At 37.4% G+C, this 15,119-nt stretch overlaps 1 protein-coding gene and 1 pseudogene across 1 annotated transcript; both read right to left on the bottom strand.

The window, feature by feature from the left end:
* Positions 1-4,882: 4,882 nt before the first annotated feature.
* Positions 4,883-6,639, bottom strand: LOC132639549 (probable cysteine protease RD21B; annotated as a pseudogene).
* A 617-nt stretch (positions 6,640-7,256) lies between these two features.
* Positions 7,257-8,244, bottom strand: LOC132641043 (mitochondrial import inner membrane translocase subunit TIM17-2-like). Its single transcript, XM_060357917.1, has one exon. It carries the CDS (start codon positions 8,121-8,123, stop codon positions 7,473-7,475), a length of 651 nt encoding a protein of 216 aa, XP_060213900.1. The 5' UTR covers positions 8,124-8,244; the 3' UTR covers positions 7,257-7,472.
* Between the last annotated feature and the right edge of the window lie 6,875 nt (positions 8,245-15,119).

Below are 15,119 nucleotides of genomic sequence, written 5' to 3'. Positions count from 1 at the left end.
AACATTTTAACTTTCAAACACGGAAAAAAACTTAGTTTCTTAAAACACTATTACTATCATACTATTCATTTTATCTCCCTATAAGAAAATAATCAATATTACAATTAAAACATAACTTCTTCATGAACAAAAAATAAAATTATATGATAATTCTGATACATAGGACTTATGACCAATGACAAGTGAAAATGTACAATTCCGCTATGTGTGCTTTTTTTTTTTTTTTTAAATTAAGTGATATTCACCCTCACGACGTTCTCAAATAGTAAATATCCAATACTACGACTTGTTATATGAGTTACACCCAATCTTCTATTTCTATAGATGAAAAACTATTAAGTATCATTATTTTGTTAAACAATTATGAGGGTGAATGATTTTAATTAAGGAATTTAAAATATAATTTGTGTAAGAACTGTTAGGCGAGCGTTGGGCGTTAGGCGTGTTTAGGGCGTACGGTTGGGCGCTTAGGGTGTAAGCCTCATAGGAACTAAGCCCGCACGTTAGCCCCAGAGCGTTTTGCCACTGTCCTGCCTCGAGGCGAGCCCCGGGGCGAGTCCTAACACTGCCTTTTAAAACAATGGTTACAGTTCCTAACTCTATTACAATCCACCGAGCTTAGAAACAGTCTCCAATGGTGCATAAGCCTGCAATAGAAGAAGAATTGATGTGAGGAAGATGAAGAAAGAATCTGTGTTGAGAGAAAGAGAATTTGGAATAGGAGTTGAGAATATACCAGCAATTCGTTAATTGATCTGTTTCCAGCTGTGTGAATTATAACAAATTGAATTATATTAATATGAGATACTATGTTCAAAACACGATTAATATAACATTGTAGTTTGTGCTTCGTATTTAAAATTTTATTATATTAGTGTTTGCTACGAATACGCATGGTGTTTAATATGGGGCCCACATTTTTTTTTAACATTGTTTGTTTTTTAAATATGGGATTCACTTTTTTTTTTCAATATTGCTTGATTTTGTTAATATGAGGTCCACTTTTTTTTTCCAGTGAGTTTGGATGTGGTGCGTTCCACTTTTTTTTTTAATACTGGATGGTGTTTAATATAAGGCCCACAATGTGGGATTCATTTTTTTTTATTTTTTTTTATATATTGCTTGATTTTGTCAATGTGGGATACTATGTTCAAAACACGATTAATATAACATTGTAATTTGTGCTATGTATTTAAAACTTTATTATATTAGTGTTTGCTACGAATACGCACGGTGTTTAATATGGGGCCCACAATTTCTTTTTTTTAATATTACTTGATTTTGTTAATATGGGGTTCACTTTTTTTTCCCGTGAGTTTGGATGTGGTGGGTTCCACTTTTTTTTTTTTTTAATACTGGATGGTGTTTAATATGGAACCCATATTTTTTTAATATTAGTTGTTATTTAATATATATAGGGCCCACAATTTTTTTTTTACAATTTTTTTAATGGGCCTGTTTAATATGGGGCCCAATTTTTATTTTTCTTATATATACTATGTTCCACGATTGATATAACATTGTAATTTGTGTTCCGTATCTAAAACTTTATTATATTAGTGTTTGCTAAGAATACAAAGTCTGCACTTTTTTTTTTTGACATTGTTTATTTTTTTAATATGGGATTCATTTTTTTTTTTTTATATATTGCTTGATTTTGTCAATATGGGATACTATATTCAAAACACGATTAATATAACATTGTAGTTTGTGCTCCGTATTTAAAACTTTATTATATTAGTGTTTGCTACGAATACGCACGGTATTTAATATGGGGCCCACATTTTTTTTTAACATTGTTTGTTTTTTTAATATGGGATTCACTTTTGTTTTTAATATTACTTGATTTTGTTAATATGGGGTTCACTTTTTTTTTCCCGTGAGTTTGGATGTGGTGGGTTCCACCTTTTTTTTTTTTAATACTGGATAGTGTTTAATATGGGGCCCACATTTTTTTAATATTAGTTGTTATTTAATATATATGGGGCCCCCAATTTTATTTTTTTTACAATTTTGTTTTTTTATGGGCCTGTTTAATATGGGGCCCATTTTTTTTTTTATATGTACTATGTTCAAAACACGATTGATATAACATTGTAATTTGTGCTCCGTATCTAAAACTTTATTATATTAGTGTTTGCCACGAATACGCATTGTGTTTAATATGGGGCCCACTTTTTTTTTTTTAACATTGTTTGTTTTTTAAATATGGGATTCACTTTTTTTTTTTATAATACTGGTTGGTATTTAATATGGGCCCACAATTTTTTTTAAATATTAGTTCAATATATATGGTATCCACAATTTTTTTTTTTACAATTTTTTTTTTTTAGGGCTTGTTTAATATAGGGCCCAAAAGTTTTTTTTTTTTAATGGGGCCCATCAACGGACGACGAAGAGGGACGACCAAACTCCCTCTTCTAAGTAGTAGTAATACACCGACTCATTTCCCCCAATTCAGCTAATCAATTGGGATTGAAATTGAAATCCCTAACCCTATTTCACTCTTCTCCCATTAGATCATTACAATTACTAATCCCTACATTATAAATTCTTGCATTATGAATCCCTATATTACAATTCTTGTTCATTAATCCCTGCATAACTGCTCTATAAAACAAATGACCCCTAAGAGAAATTGTTTGTTTAATAAATAATTATAATATTGGTCGAAAGGTTTGTAAGTAAAGTTGAAGTGCTAAAAGTAGAAAATTTAAATATGGTACATCGAGTTTTAATTATATAAAGATTATATTTGTTAATATTACTTCAAAATATTGAGATGTGAAGTTTGCCATTATGATAAGAAAACAAGTTTCTTGATTAGAAGAGTAAAAAGATAACTTGATGAACAGTATGAGTGTCTATGACATTTGTTAGTTTTTATTTCAAGAAACTACTCAACTCTAGCCTATTCTTGCTGCAGGGCCTTCATCCCACCACCAAAAAAGAAAGCAATAGATGCAACGTCTAGCGATAAACCTATGGTATGTCTTACACATGGTTGATTCTTTTGTTATAAGCTTGTTAAGTTGCGATATCCAAAATTTGGTGTGTGCGTGTAGATGATTGCAGCACAAACAAACAGCATTAATCCCAAGATACAACAGGCTAGGAATTTTGCAGTAGCTCAAGCACATCAAGATGGCTGCACAGGCAATTTCAGAATCTTTGATTCTCCGTTTGGGAATTTTCTTGTACCTGTAATTCCAACTCGTGCAGAACTGGGTGGATAATCAATACTTTTTGGTAAAGGTCTGGTCTTTTGTTACTAAAGGATATCTGTACATTGAATGCTGAAATGCTACATCGTAATTCATGAGTGATTCTTCAAGAAGAGTAATTTGTCTAGGAACTGTGATGAAGCTGGTTGTGAATAGTAGTTATATTTTGAAATCCCCACAATGAAGATGTCCCAAAAGTAATAACCAGCATCAACCCAGGAATGGAGTCCATAGTGTACATGTTTTTACTTGTTGGATTTGGCTTTGCCTCTGGAGTGATGAATTAAATGCAGGTGCAAACAACATTTGCTACAATTTTGGAAGGGTTGAATCCGAACTCGCTCTTCATTTTGATGTTTGAAGTAATTCGCAACGCTTTACAGTTTGTCTACTTTCTTCGATCTTTTTACCAAACTTACTGTTGCCAATAGAACTTAGTAGAGAAGTAGCTGGAAATTTCCCTTGTTTGTAGATAATCAAGGATCAATTTGCTCCTGTATATTTGTTGAACGTTTGACATTTCTTGCGGCCAGTTAATTGGTGACTGTAGCGGTCCTAGCTTATAGGATATGGGTTCACAGTACTTCATCAAAAAAAAAAGGATATGGGTTCACAGTAACTTTCTCGAAGTATTAATATATATTAAGAAATTCATTAAATATCTATAAATATTTAATTATTAACTCAAATGAATTATCAAATGATGTATGTACAATTTCGGCATAAATAACAAAATTGCAGTTCCTTGTCGCCTGCTAATCGTGTGAGCAAGAAAACAATTGAAAGAGGGTTTCTGAAACAACAGAAATCCCAAAGCAGGATTTGCAAAAAGGAAAAGGGTCAACAAGCATGTAGCATTGGCGTCGACAAGCAGTTCCACGTGCAAATTGCAGTGCCATCAACAAAGCAATATATACAAATCATTAATCAACATCTTTTAAGGATTATGCATTTATCTGTTTGAACAACTTCTGCTGGAAAATGAGGTCTGCAAATCGATTCACCAACGAGGTTGTCAAGCCAAGCATCTAGGGGTGCTTATCGATCGGTTCGGTTCAGTTTTGTGAATTACCAGTTCGGTTCATCGGTTTGTAAATACGCTAAATCAAAACCATCGTTATTGATTTTCGGTTGTTCGGTTTTCGGTCCTTTAACGGTTCGATTTTTAGTTTAACCGATAAGAAAATGCTCTATTAATTTTTTATTTTATTTTTTGCTTTGTCTTGTTTTCATTTGTTCATATATACAGTCTTCATGCATACAGGTCTACACAAATTACAAGACAAAAGCTATAAAATGCACTATAGCAATCTTTCAAAAATAAAACAAGGGCAATTCTTAGTAAATTTGTTCATAAACAAGCCCAACTTCTTTAGAAAAAACACAAGCAACAAGACAAACTATAAAATGCAAAAAGTAAGCATTAGCAACACCAAACCAGCAACTTCAAAGATCCAAAACTGAGAGAACTCGCAAGCCCTGATTTCGTTTGCGAAGTGAGGGAGAGAAGCGTCGCAAGTCCTAGTTCGTATGAGAATTGAGAATTGAGAGAATATAACTAGAATAAGTGTGCCTGCGGTAAGTAATTTAGAAGTAGGGTGTATTTAAAAATTATAATTTAAAGCCACTAATATATAATTATGGATAAAAATGTAATTTTAATATAAGCTTACTGGGTTATCGGTTTAACCAGTAACTAAATCCTTAAAACCGGAAACCGAACCGATAACCCAATAAAACAAAATTACAAAACCGTTAATCCAATAACCCGATATCGATAAACCAATAGCGTTTTTATTGGTTCGGTTTATCGGTTAAACTGGTCTTTGCACACCCTAGCAAGCATCAGCATAATTTTTACATCCTCTGTTAACCTTGCTCTTTCACCTCATTCCACAGTATTGGTGCTTGTAAAATTTCAAAAAGTTCTCCTTTCCCCTCCATTTCTGAACGCCCCGATTGGTTGTTCAAGAATGTGCTTCATTGCCTTCACTCCCGATGGGTTGTCCTTGTTAATAGAGCAAGTGACGTTGCGAACAGGATAGTCGGGTGGGCAGCAACTATAGGGGTCTCTACAGCAAGTAGCTCCTTCAAAAGGGCCGCATCCCAAGAGAAGCAAGAGTTATATAGTACTCAAGGATACAGCAGCAAGTGGTGATCTCAGAATAATCATCACAAGCTGTGCGTGGCTTGATGGGAGATTGGACTCCGGGCCGGCGGGGGGGAGGAGGGTTTCCTTTTCATTATTAGCGAGAACATCTTCATACCCATCTACTGTAACAACCTTGGCCATTATTCCTTAATTAATTGGTCACATTTGCCATCATGGCCTGTGTTGGGTAGTCTTCTTCAGTGTCATTTTTATGATGAAATCAAAGGCATAGTCCATAAGACCACCATTGCAACCTTCATAATAGGAAGTATCACAATCCACCAGCTCTTGCTCCAATACTGATATCACATCACCAGTTACTATTGGATATACTACTTCAACAGAAGCAATTGCAGACAATGCCCAACAACTCCCACAACTTCCTTGATCCTTAACACCACCACCAACCCTTTCTTGTTAGTCAGATGGGCAAATTCCGTCAATCCGAGCTTGTAACTCTTATTTGGAAAAGAGTTCTACTCGTACGATGCGTTAGACTAGAAAGACAAGCGGTTTCAGATCTTCAAGGATAACTTTAATTACATTACAAGCTCAGATTGACGAAATTTGCCCATCTGACTAGCGAGGAGTACAGGTCAATTTACTTGGGTACGAAAAGAGTTCCTCTGACCGTCGGAGGTTGTCAAAGAACAAAAGCCCAAAGTTGGGATAACTTGCCGGAATCAGTAGACGGGAGAGAAAAAGGTGGCGTTGTTGGTGTTAAGGATCAAGGAAGCTATGGGAGTTGGTGGGCATTGTCTGCATTTGCTTTTGTTGAAGCAGTATATCCATAGTAACTGGTGATGTGATTATCGGAGCAAGAGCTGGTAGATGGTGATACTTCCTATGATGAAGGTTGCAATGGCGGTTTTATGGACTATGCCTTTGATTTCATCATAAAAATGACACTGAAGAAGACTACCCATACACAGGCCATGATGGCAAACGTTACCAATGTACAGCGCCGCAACTTCATCGTCGGTTCGACGGTGAGTGCTGTAGTTTTCATCGTAGGTTTCGATGGAAAGGATAATGTGGAGAAGAGGAGCATGAGAAGAAGGGATATTGTGAGAGTCAAGCTGTGAGTTGCCATGATTGTCGACTTTTTCCCTGGTTTGTTGGGGGAAGAAGAAGGGGATTCAAATAGATAGTGGACATGAGGACTGTGACTGCCACTGCACTAGCCAGAGCAGCAATAGGGTTTGCCCAATTTCCCTTTATCTGCTCATAGAAACTGAGTCCTATAGATATCTGAAAGCCCATGAGTATGCTCCTGTCTAAAGCTGCAGTCTCTCAGCTAGGATTCTACCCTATAACCGAGTTGAAAGACATGCAATGTTAAGCTAAGCTTAAAGTGTCCTTATTTCCAAAAGTTTGCACTCAAAGTAACATAAGTACATTCATTCACCTCCAAACTGCAGATTTACATAAAGGTCTATGCACAAGTTTGCACCAAATTCTCTTCCATTGTAGAAGCTCCAGCAATACATAACAAGCTAAAAACCGACAAAAACAAAAATGACCAAGGCAACCATAATAAACAGGGACATGTCCAACACTGCCTGCAACTTTGAGAAAATCAACTCTGAGAAGTAATAAACAATCCCTAAACTCAATTGAATGAACAGCCACTTCTAAACAAGCACATAAAATTTATTGTCTTTCAGACTTTTGCATTCCCTATTGAAAGATTAAAGTAACAAAAACATATCAATCTCAGTAACAAAAACCAAGAATAATAGAAGAATCACAATTGTAAATTAATTCCTATTCCTACAAAGCCAAACACTTATTATTCTACAACAAAGATCACTGCTTTAAGTTGTTCCCATTAAAGACAAAATCGTTCTTTCCCATAACATTCAACCAAAAGAGGTAACTTGATTGAATCACATCATCTGTAATTTCACTTGCATTCAAAAGTAACAGAACATATCAATCTCAGTAACAAAAATCAAGAAAATCACATTGTGAAACTAATTCCTACTCCTACAAAGCGAAACACATTTAATCTACAACAAAGATCAGTGCTTTAAATTGTTTCCATCAAGACAATATAATATTCAACCAAAACAAGGTAACTTGATTGAATCAAATCACTTAAATTCAAAAGTGGGAGGCATAGGTGAATCAAAACTCTCCAAAATCTCCACTTTTGATGATCCACCACCACTCTTCTTCTCTTCCTCTTTCTTTCCTTGACCAAACCACCCTCCTCCAAACCACGAGGACGACGACGCGTTTTCTTCTTGTGGAACCTGATTACCATGAACAGAGGGCCCACCAGGTAGCCCTAAAGGATCATCAACAAAAATAGGAGCTTCTTGTGGAGCAACCATAGCTTTATTCAACATAATACCAGCACCTTCAATAAGCGCAAGAAGAACCCCACCAAAAACCGCAGACCTTGAAGCAGCCCTTACACCTTGTCTCATCTGAAGAAACCCACCAGTAGCAGCACCTGCAAAAATAGAGTTCCAAGGATCTTCTTTTTGTCTAACATAAACCATACTACAATCAAATACTGAGAACAAACCACCCCATACAGCGAAACTACCACCAATCCTAGGTGCATTCATACGAACAGCTTGTGTGCCACCGATTAAGCGCTCGCCTTTAGGTGAATTGTAGAGCCCTTTAATGAAGTGGAATGCGGAACCGCCTACTGCACCCATACCGAATGCACCACCGAGATCGTCTAGGATGCGGTCTGGACATGGTTCTCGTGATGTTTCTGGTGTTGCCATGGAGGAAAGAGAGTAGGGTTTTTGGGAGAAAGAAACTAGAGAGAATGAAGGGTGGTTTGTTAGGTTTGAGACTTGGACAAGGGGCTGCTATATTTTGTGTTGAATGACGAAAGTGGCCCTTTGAAAGTTTCAATAGTAGTTCTCTCGCTTTTTCCGAGGTTGAACTAATCTCTTGGCGGTGAGTTGTTTCATTACTTGTCGAAACAAAAAACATAAAAGAAAAGTTATTTGACTAGTCGGTCAAAATAGACAGCGAAACACTCCACCAAAATCATGAAATTTCATGTCATGATTTCAAGTCATCAGATGAAATAGTATTTAGATATGCGATTTCATTTTATGAGATAAAATTTTAAATCATTCAAAAAGATATGATTTAAGATTTCAAATCATGATTTCAAAACTTTTAAATATAAAATTTGACTCATAAGTTTATATTTAAAAAAAAAAAAAACCCATAAGTTAGTATATATTTTTAACAATTACTCCCACCAACCATTTGCGACCTCATTAACTTCTACCAACCGTTATTTATGTTTGTACCATGTGGGAGGATTATATTAAAGAGTAGTTACATTACTATTCTTGTGACATTTTCCTTTTTATTAAATTAAAGTTTGATCAATTGATGTTGTATTTTTTAAAAAGGTCTTCTAGTAGCGTATTAATTTTGTTATGAACTATGACTTGCTCATTTGGTAAGATTGTAGAAGAATTGTGAAAGTTTTGATAGTTTCCACAACTTGTGAGGTTTTTATGTCTATAAGAAAAATACAACTTAAGAAATCTAAATTACATGTCCAAACAGTATTTCATCTCATGGTTTCAAATCATGTCCAAACGGCTCCTCAGGTTATTAGGAGCCGTTTGAACATGATTTGAAACCATGGTGATTTGAAGTTGAAATTTTGTTTGGACATGCAATTTGAATTTCTTAAGTTGTATTTTTTTCTTATAAACATAAAAACCTCACAAGTTGTGAAAACCACCAAAACTTTTCCAATTCTTATACAATCTTACCAAATGAGCAAGTCATATTTCATAACAAAATTAATACGCTACTAGAATGACTTTCTAAAAAATATAAAATCAATTGATCAAACTTTAGTTCAACAAAATTGAAAAATGAACATGAGTTGTAGTGTAAAAAAAATTACTCTTTAATATAATCCTCCCGCATGGTTGGTAAGAGTAAATTTGTTACAAATATATGTCATGACCCAGCTAGGGCCATGACAGGTACCCGGGGCTAGCCACCGAGCACCACTCGTGCTACTACTTATCTTGCTCATTTAATGGTCTTTTATCAGTTTTATACTCAAATTGTAGGAAAATCATATTTTATATGGAAACATAAATACTCTTTAAATACATTTGCCTCTCGGTCATCAAAATAATATATACATATAATAGCATCTCGTGAGACCATCTAACCCACACTGCGCATCTACGAGCCTCTACTGGAGTGCTAAGCATAAGGACGGGACAGGACCCTGTCATGCCCAGAAATACATATACATGAATATACATAAAAGAATCGTCATAAGCACCTCCGAACAAAGGAGTGCTTTCAATCAGCTGACGGCTACTGCTGGTTTGGGTCGAACTCTCCTCCCGGTCTACCTGTGGGCATGATCACAGCGTCCAAAGAAAACGGACGTCAGTACAAATATTGTACTGAGTATAAGAGGCATAAACAATGAAATAGAACAATGACATAAAGGAAATATCAATATGGGACATTTATATCTAACCGTCATGTATAAAATAATTAAGCCATGCTGTCTTACTCATACTCGTCATCATATCATGTATGCATAATGTATAAGCTGCCCGCTCATATCGGATCGGTGTGATAATCATAACATTAGCCTGCGTCCAGGCCTCCCGCGTCCGGGGTATCATCTCATGCCGCCCACTAGTGGTGTCTGCCCATGCCATTTGGCCATGGTGTATAGTATAGCTGCCCGCCTTAGCGGTGACTGCCCGGCCAACTAGGCGCGGTGTTATATCATCATCATACATGCTCACCATAATAAGCTCATCGTAACATACTTATCATAATACATGCATAAGGCTTATGAACATCTTTACTTTATCGGGGTGACGTAAGGTCGTGATCCCCCGATTTCATTATGGAGCAAGTATTAACATCCTGCCTCACCTTAAAGGAACTAACATATAAGGTGAGTGTGAGCAATAAGTAACATCATGCCATTTTAAGATCATCATATCATATCTCTCATCTTACATTGCCATTCATGGATATAGGCTTTTAGCTTTCCGGAATATAGGGACTCATGACGAGGAGGAAAATTATGCTATGAGATTCATGCCATTAGAAAGAAGGGACTAGCCTCACATACCTTTGACGTTTAACTAAGCTATCGTTCGCTTGTTCTCCTTCGATATCGCGTTTCTACCTTCAAAAGAGAATTCGCATTTACGTTAGTTAATCAACTATAAGAACGCGCTACTATTTCTAGGGAAAATTGGGCGGCACTTCCTTTGTTTATACTACTTTTCTCATATTCTATATTAACTCCCAAACGCTCACAACAACGTTCACAATATTGTATTCAACAATCATCATTTATCTACATTTACCACATTCCACCATTTTTCTCCAATTTCTCCACATTTATGGGCTTTAGCTCATCATCACATTTTCTCATACATCACACCTATTTCATGGTCTACACGTCATTTATAGCATATTTATACTCCCAACTCATCAACATTCATAATGCAATCCAACTACCATTCAACTATGGGACTATTCACATTTTATGACCCATTTACTACACTTTTCTATATTCCATGTGTTTCAATGTATTAATGCTTCAATCATCATGAGAAGGTCATCAAACTTACCTTGGGTAGTGTTGGAACAAGCCTTGAGCAACAACACTCTTTTATGCCAAAAACCCTATTTCACTTCCTTTGATATTTCTTGGTGTAGATGAACTTTGATAGGTTTCACACTCTTGATTTCATGGATTTGGTGTTGTTGATCTTGATTTTCCTTTGATTCTCTTGAATTCTTGTGGATGAAGTGTTTTGGAGTATTCTAGAGAGTTCTTGAATTGTGAAGATGAGAAATAAAATAAAATGAGCTTGGGGTCCCTTATACTTAACTTAAAAATTTGATTTTTGTGAACAGTAGTCGGGGTGTACAGTGGCCGTAAACCCAGTTTATGGGTCGTATTCTGGTTTACGGTCCGTCCTTCATGACCGTATTTAAGCATATCAGAAACAGAAAGGTTTGCTGTAGGTCATGGTGGTTTACGGTCACAGTTTATGGGCCGTATTTCAATTTACGATCCGTATTCTGAGTCGTATTTTACCATTTCAACATTTGACAGAAAGTTGAAGTTTTGATAGTTAGAAGACGATGGCACTTTACGGTCCGTAAATCACTTTACGGGTCGTATTCTGTTTTACGACCACTGGGCCAAAATGCAAATCTGCAACCTTCGCGTTTTCAAAACTCATGGGTAGTCATTCCCTTCTTAGTATAACATCGTACACTCATACTCTTCATTGGTCTACTCGTTGTACGTTCACGGAGAAATTTTCAAGGTGTAACATTATTCCCCCCTTTTGGAACATTCGTCCTTGAATGTTAAAACACTCGGGATTCTACGAATATTTTGCCAGAGTTTCCCCTGTAATTTGGCACTACCAACCTGTCACAACAACCCATAATATCATCGCCTCACAGGGCTACATCACAGCATCGACATATCTATGGCCACACACGACCAAAAGCATGAAAATAAACATACAGAGCTTATATTGCTGGTGCTTCATCTTGAACCTCTCCTGGGGGTCGAAATAAATGCGGATACCTAGACTTCATATTCTCTTCTGCTTCCCAAGTCATTTCTTCCCGATTGTTATTTCGCCATACGACTTTGACTGAAGGTAACTCTTTATTTCGGAGTCTTCGTACTTGCTTGTCTAAAATAGCGATAGGCATCTCTTCATAGGTTAGCTTTTCTGTCACTTGCACATCATCTATCGGGACAATCTTTGTGGGATCTCCAATACACTTGCGGAGCATCGAAACGTGGAAGACTGGATGGACTGATTCAAGCTCCGAAGGCAAATCCAGTTCATAGGCTACATGACCCACCTTGCGGATAATTCTATAGGGTCCGATATATCTAGGACTTAACTTTCCTTTCTTGCCAAATCTCATCACCCCTTTCATGGGTGATACTTTCAAAAACACCCAATCACTAACCTGGAATTCCAAGTCTCGTCGGCGATTGTCCACATAAGACTTTTGGCGACTTTGGGCTGTCAGCAACCGATCTCGGATCACCTTAACTTTTTCCACCGCTTGTTGAATCAATTCGGGGCCTACTAGTTGTGTTTCTCCTATTTCGAACCATCCGATTGGGGATCTACATTTCCTTCCATATAAAGCTTCATATGGAGCCATTTGAATACTGGAATGATAGTTGTTATTATATGCAAATTCGATTAGCGGCAAATGACCGTCTCAACTTCCACCTAAATCCAGCACACATGCTCGTAGCATATCTTCCAAGGTCTGAATAGTACGCTCGGCCTGTCCGTCAGTCTGCGGATGAAATGCCGTGCTAAGCTTCACTTGAGTGCCTAGACCTTCTTGGAAGGACTTCCAAAACTTGGCTGTAAACTGTGCTCCTCTATCTGTTATAATAGATAATGGTATACCATGGAGTCGCACAATTTCCTTGAGATACAACTTCACATAGTCTTCTGTTGTGTACGTGGTTCTAACTGGAAGAAAATGGGTTACTTTTGTGAACCTGTCCACAATCACCCATATCGAATCATACTTGCCTCGAGAACGGGGTAATCCTACAATAAAATCCATGTTGATCACTTCCCATTTCCAAATAGGGATTTCCATTGCTTGCAATAAGCCTCCTGGCTTCTGATGTTCAACTTTTACTTGTTGGCAATTTGGGCACTGTGCTACAAATTCTGCTATGTCTCTCTTCATTCCATCCCATCAATATATTAATGTCACGACCCAACCCCGTAGGCCGTGACTAGTGCCCGATCTGGGCTCTCAAACACATTCTAGTATATAGCAGAAGCCGACAAGGCTTTATTTCCAATTTAGATAATTTCCAGAAAAATTTCGGCAGAGTTTCCTTTGTTTTACGGACTATCCAATATACCCTGCACGCAGAAAATACCAACAAAGGCCACACAGGGACAACAGAGCAACATTTAAATATATGCGGACCGGCCGCCGCGGCGAATGGGATCGCCCAAACACAACATATACACACAGCTGTACAGAAAGATCCCAACCCACAAACATGTCCACAGACCTCTAACAGACCGACAGAATCATATGACGGGACAGGGCCCCGCCGTACCCACGAACGAGAATATATATATACAGTAGTGACGGGCTATACCAAAAGATGGGCTCTGGATAAGAGAGCACTCCAAATAGCAGAATAAAATCCTAAGCAGACGGATCAGCAAACCTGTCGTCAGTACCTGCGCGGCATGAAAACGCAGCCCCCGAAGAAAGGGGGTCAGTACGAAATATGTACTGAATATGTAAAGCCTGAATTACAGAGACAAAATCATAACTGATACAGAACATACAGAAAGTAAACCGAAAATCCAAAGTATCAGATACATAATTTCAAAACATGCAGAGTGTGTACAGAAACATATGTCATATCAAATCCGGCCCCTATCAAGGGACTCGGCAGACAGAACGTGGCCACCCTCCCGACGCTGGTGCCACAACTCAGAAGAATCAGAAAAGGGGGCATAACCCCGCATCATAATACGTCGTATCAGATGACCATAGTAAATCATATCAGAACAAGCGTACATGGCACAACATACTCCACAAACCCATGTACGCGTATAACGGCCCCCTCACATCGAGGCACGGCGAACAATGCAAAGGATCACGCTTGACAACATATCCTGGCCCGGGCTCAGTGTGGGAAACATTGGGACATCCACGAGTGGAGTAGTGAGAGACTAATGCAATTAAAATATCATAATTGTTTTAATAGACTCGATGAGGCATATCAAAGACAAATCGATCCGATGAAGTCGAACGGGAACATAATAAACGAGCTTCGGATATCATAATGAATTACAGAAGTATAACCTTTCTGAAATCGTTCCGAGTGTCAAAAAAATTTATCGGACTCAATGGAATATTTAAAACAATATTTGTTAGGTAATTAGAATAGTAGTCAAAACGTTTCTTTTAAGAATTGCTCGAAAAGAAGACTTAAGTACATTAAGGGCAAAACCGGGAATAGTGGGCCCACCTCGGGACAAGCAAGGCAGTGGGCTCAAATTACATATTTTAAATATATGGGGTCACTTACAAAAGTTCTACGGACGTTCTAGGGCTTTCCAAGTAGTTTAGGGAAAGTTTGCATGATTTTCAAGAATACAAACCAAAAGGGCTCAATCTTACTGAAGGAAAAAGCGAGACTTTCAATTGCGGATTCCGATGGGCAGAAAGTCTTTCGAGGCCCGAATCCGGTTCTAATACACTTAGGCATGCCAAGAGAAGGATCGGGTAGCTTTACATACCTTTTGAGCTTTGCACGCCTCTCCAAGCTCACTTCCCGTTTCGTCAAAAATCTGCAAATGGTCAAGTTTACCAATTGTGAGTTATAGATTCTACGAATTCAACTTAACTCATATATGTCTACCGAAATTCCGGCAGCACCTCCCCTATACATATAGCACCCCCGAGAATTCAACTCGGCTCAAAATCACCAACAACAACCCAAACAACAACATCAACACCAACAACAAACATTAGAAACACAATATGGCACAACTAGTTCTACTTGCCGACAATTGCCATAACCTCCATTCCAACCAAAACTTTCAAACTAATATCCATGATTTCACATTCATTAACAATCAAGATCATCACAATATAGTTTTAGAAACATTTCATATCGTTTTCCTTAAGTTATACACTCGTTATACATAATA

This window comes from Lycium barbarum, chromosome 5 (assembly GCF_019175385.1).
Source record: "Lycium barbarum isolate Lr01 chromosome 5, ASM1917538v2, whole genome shotgun sequence".
In the NCBI taxonomy this organism is placed as follows: domain Eukaryota; kingdom Viridiplantae; phylum Streptophyta; class Magnoliopsida; order Solanales; family Solanaceae; genus Lycium; species Lycium barbarum.
The sequence above is the reverse complement of the archived record's forward strand: the minus strand, read 5'-3'. Positions and strand labels throughout refer to the sequence as shown.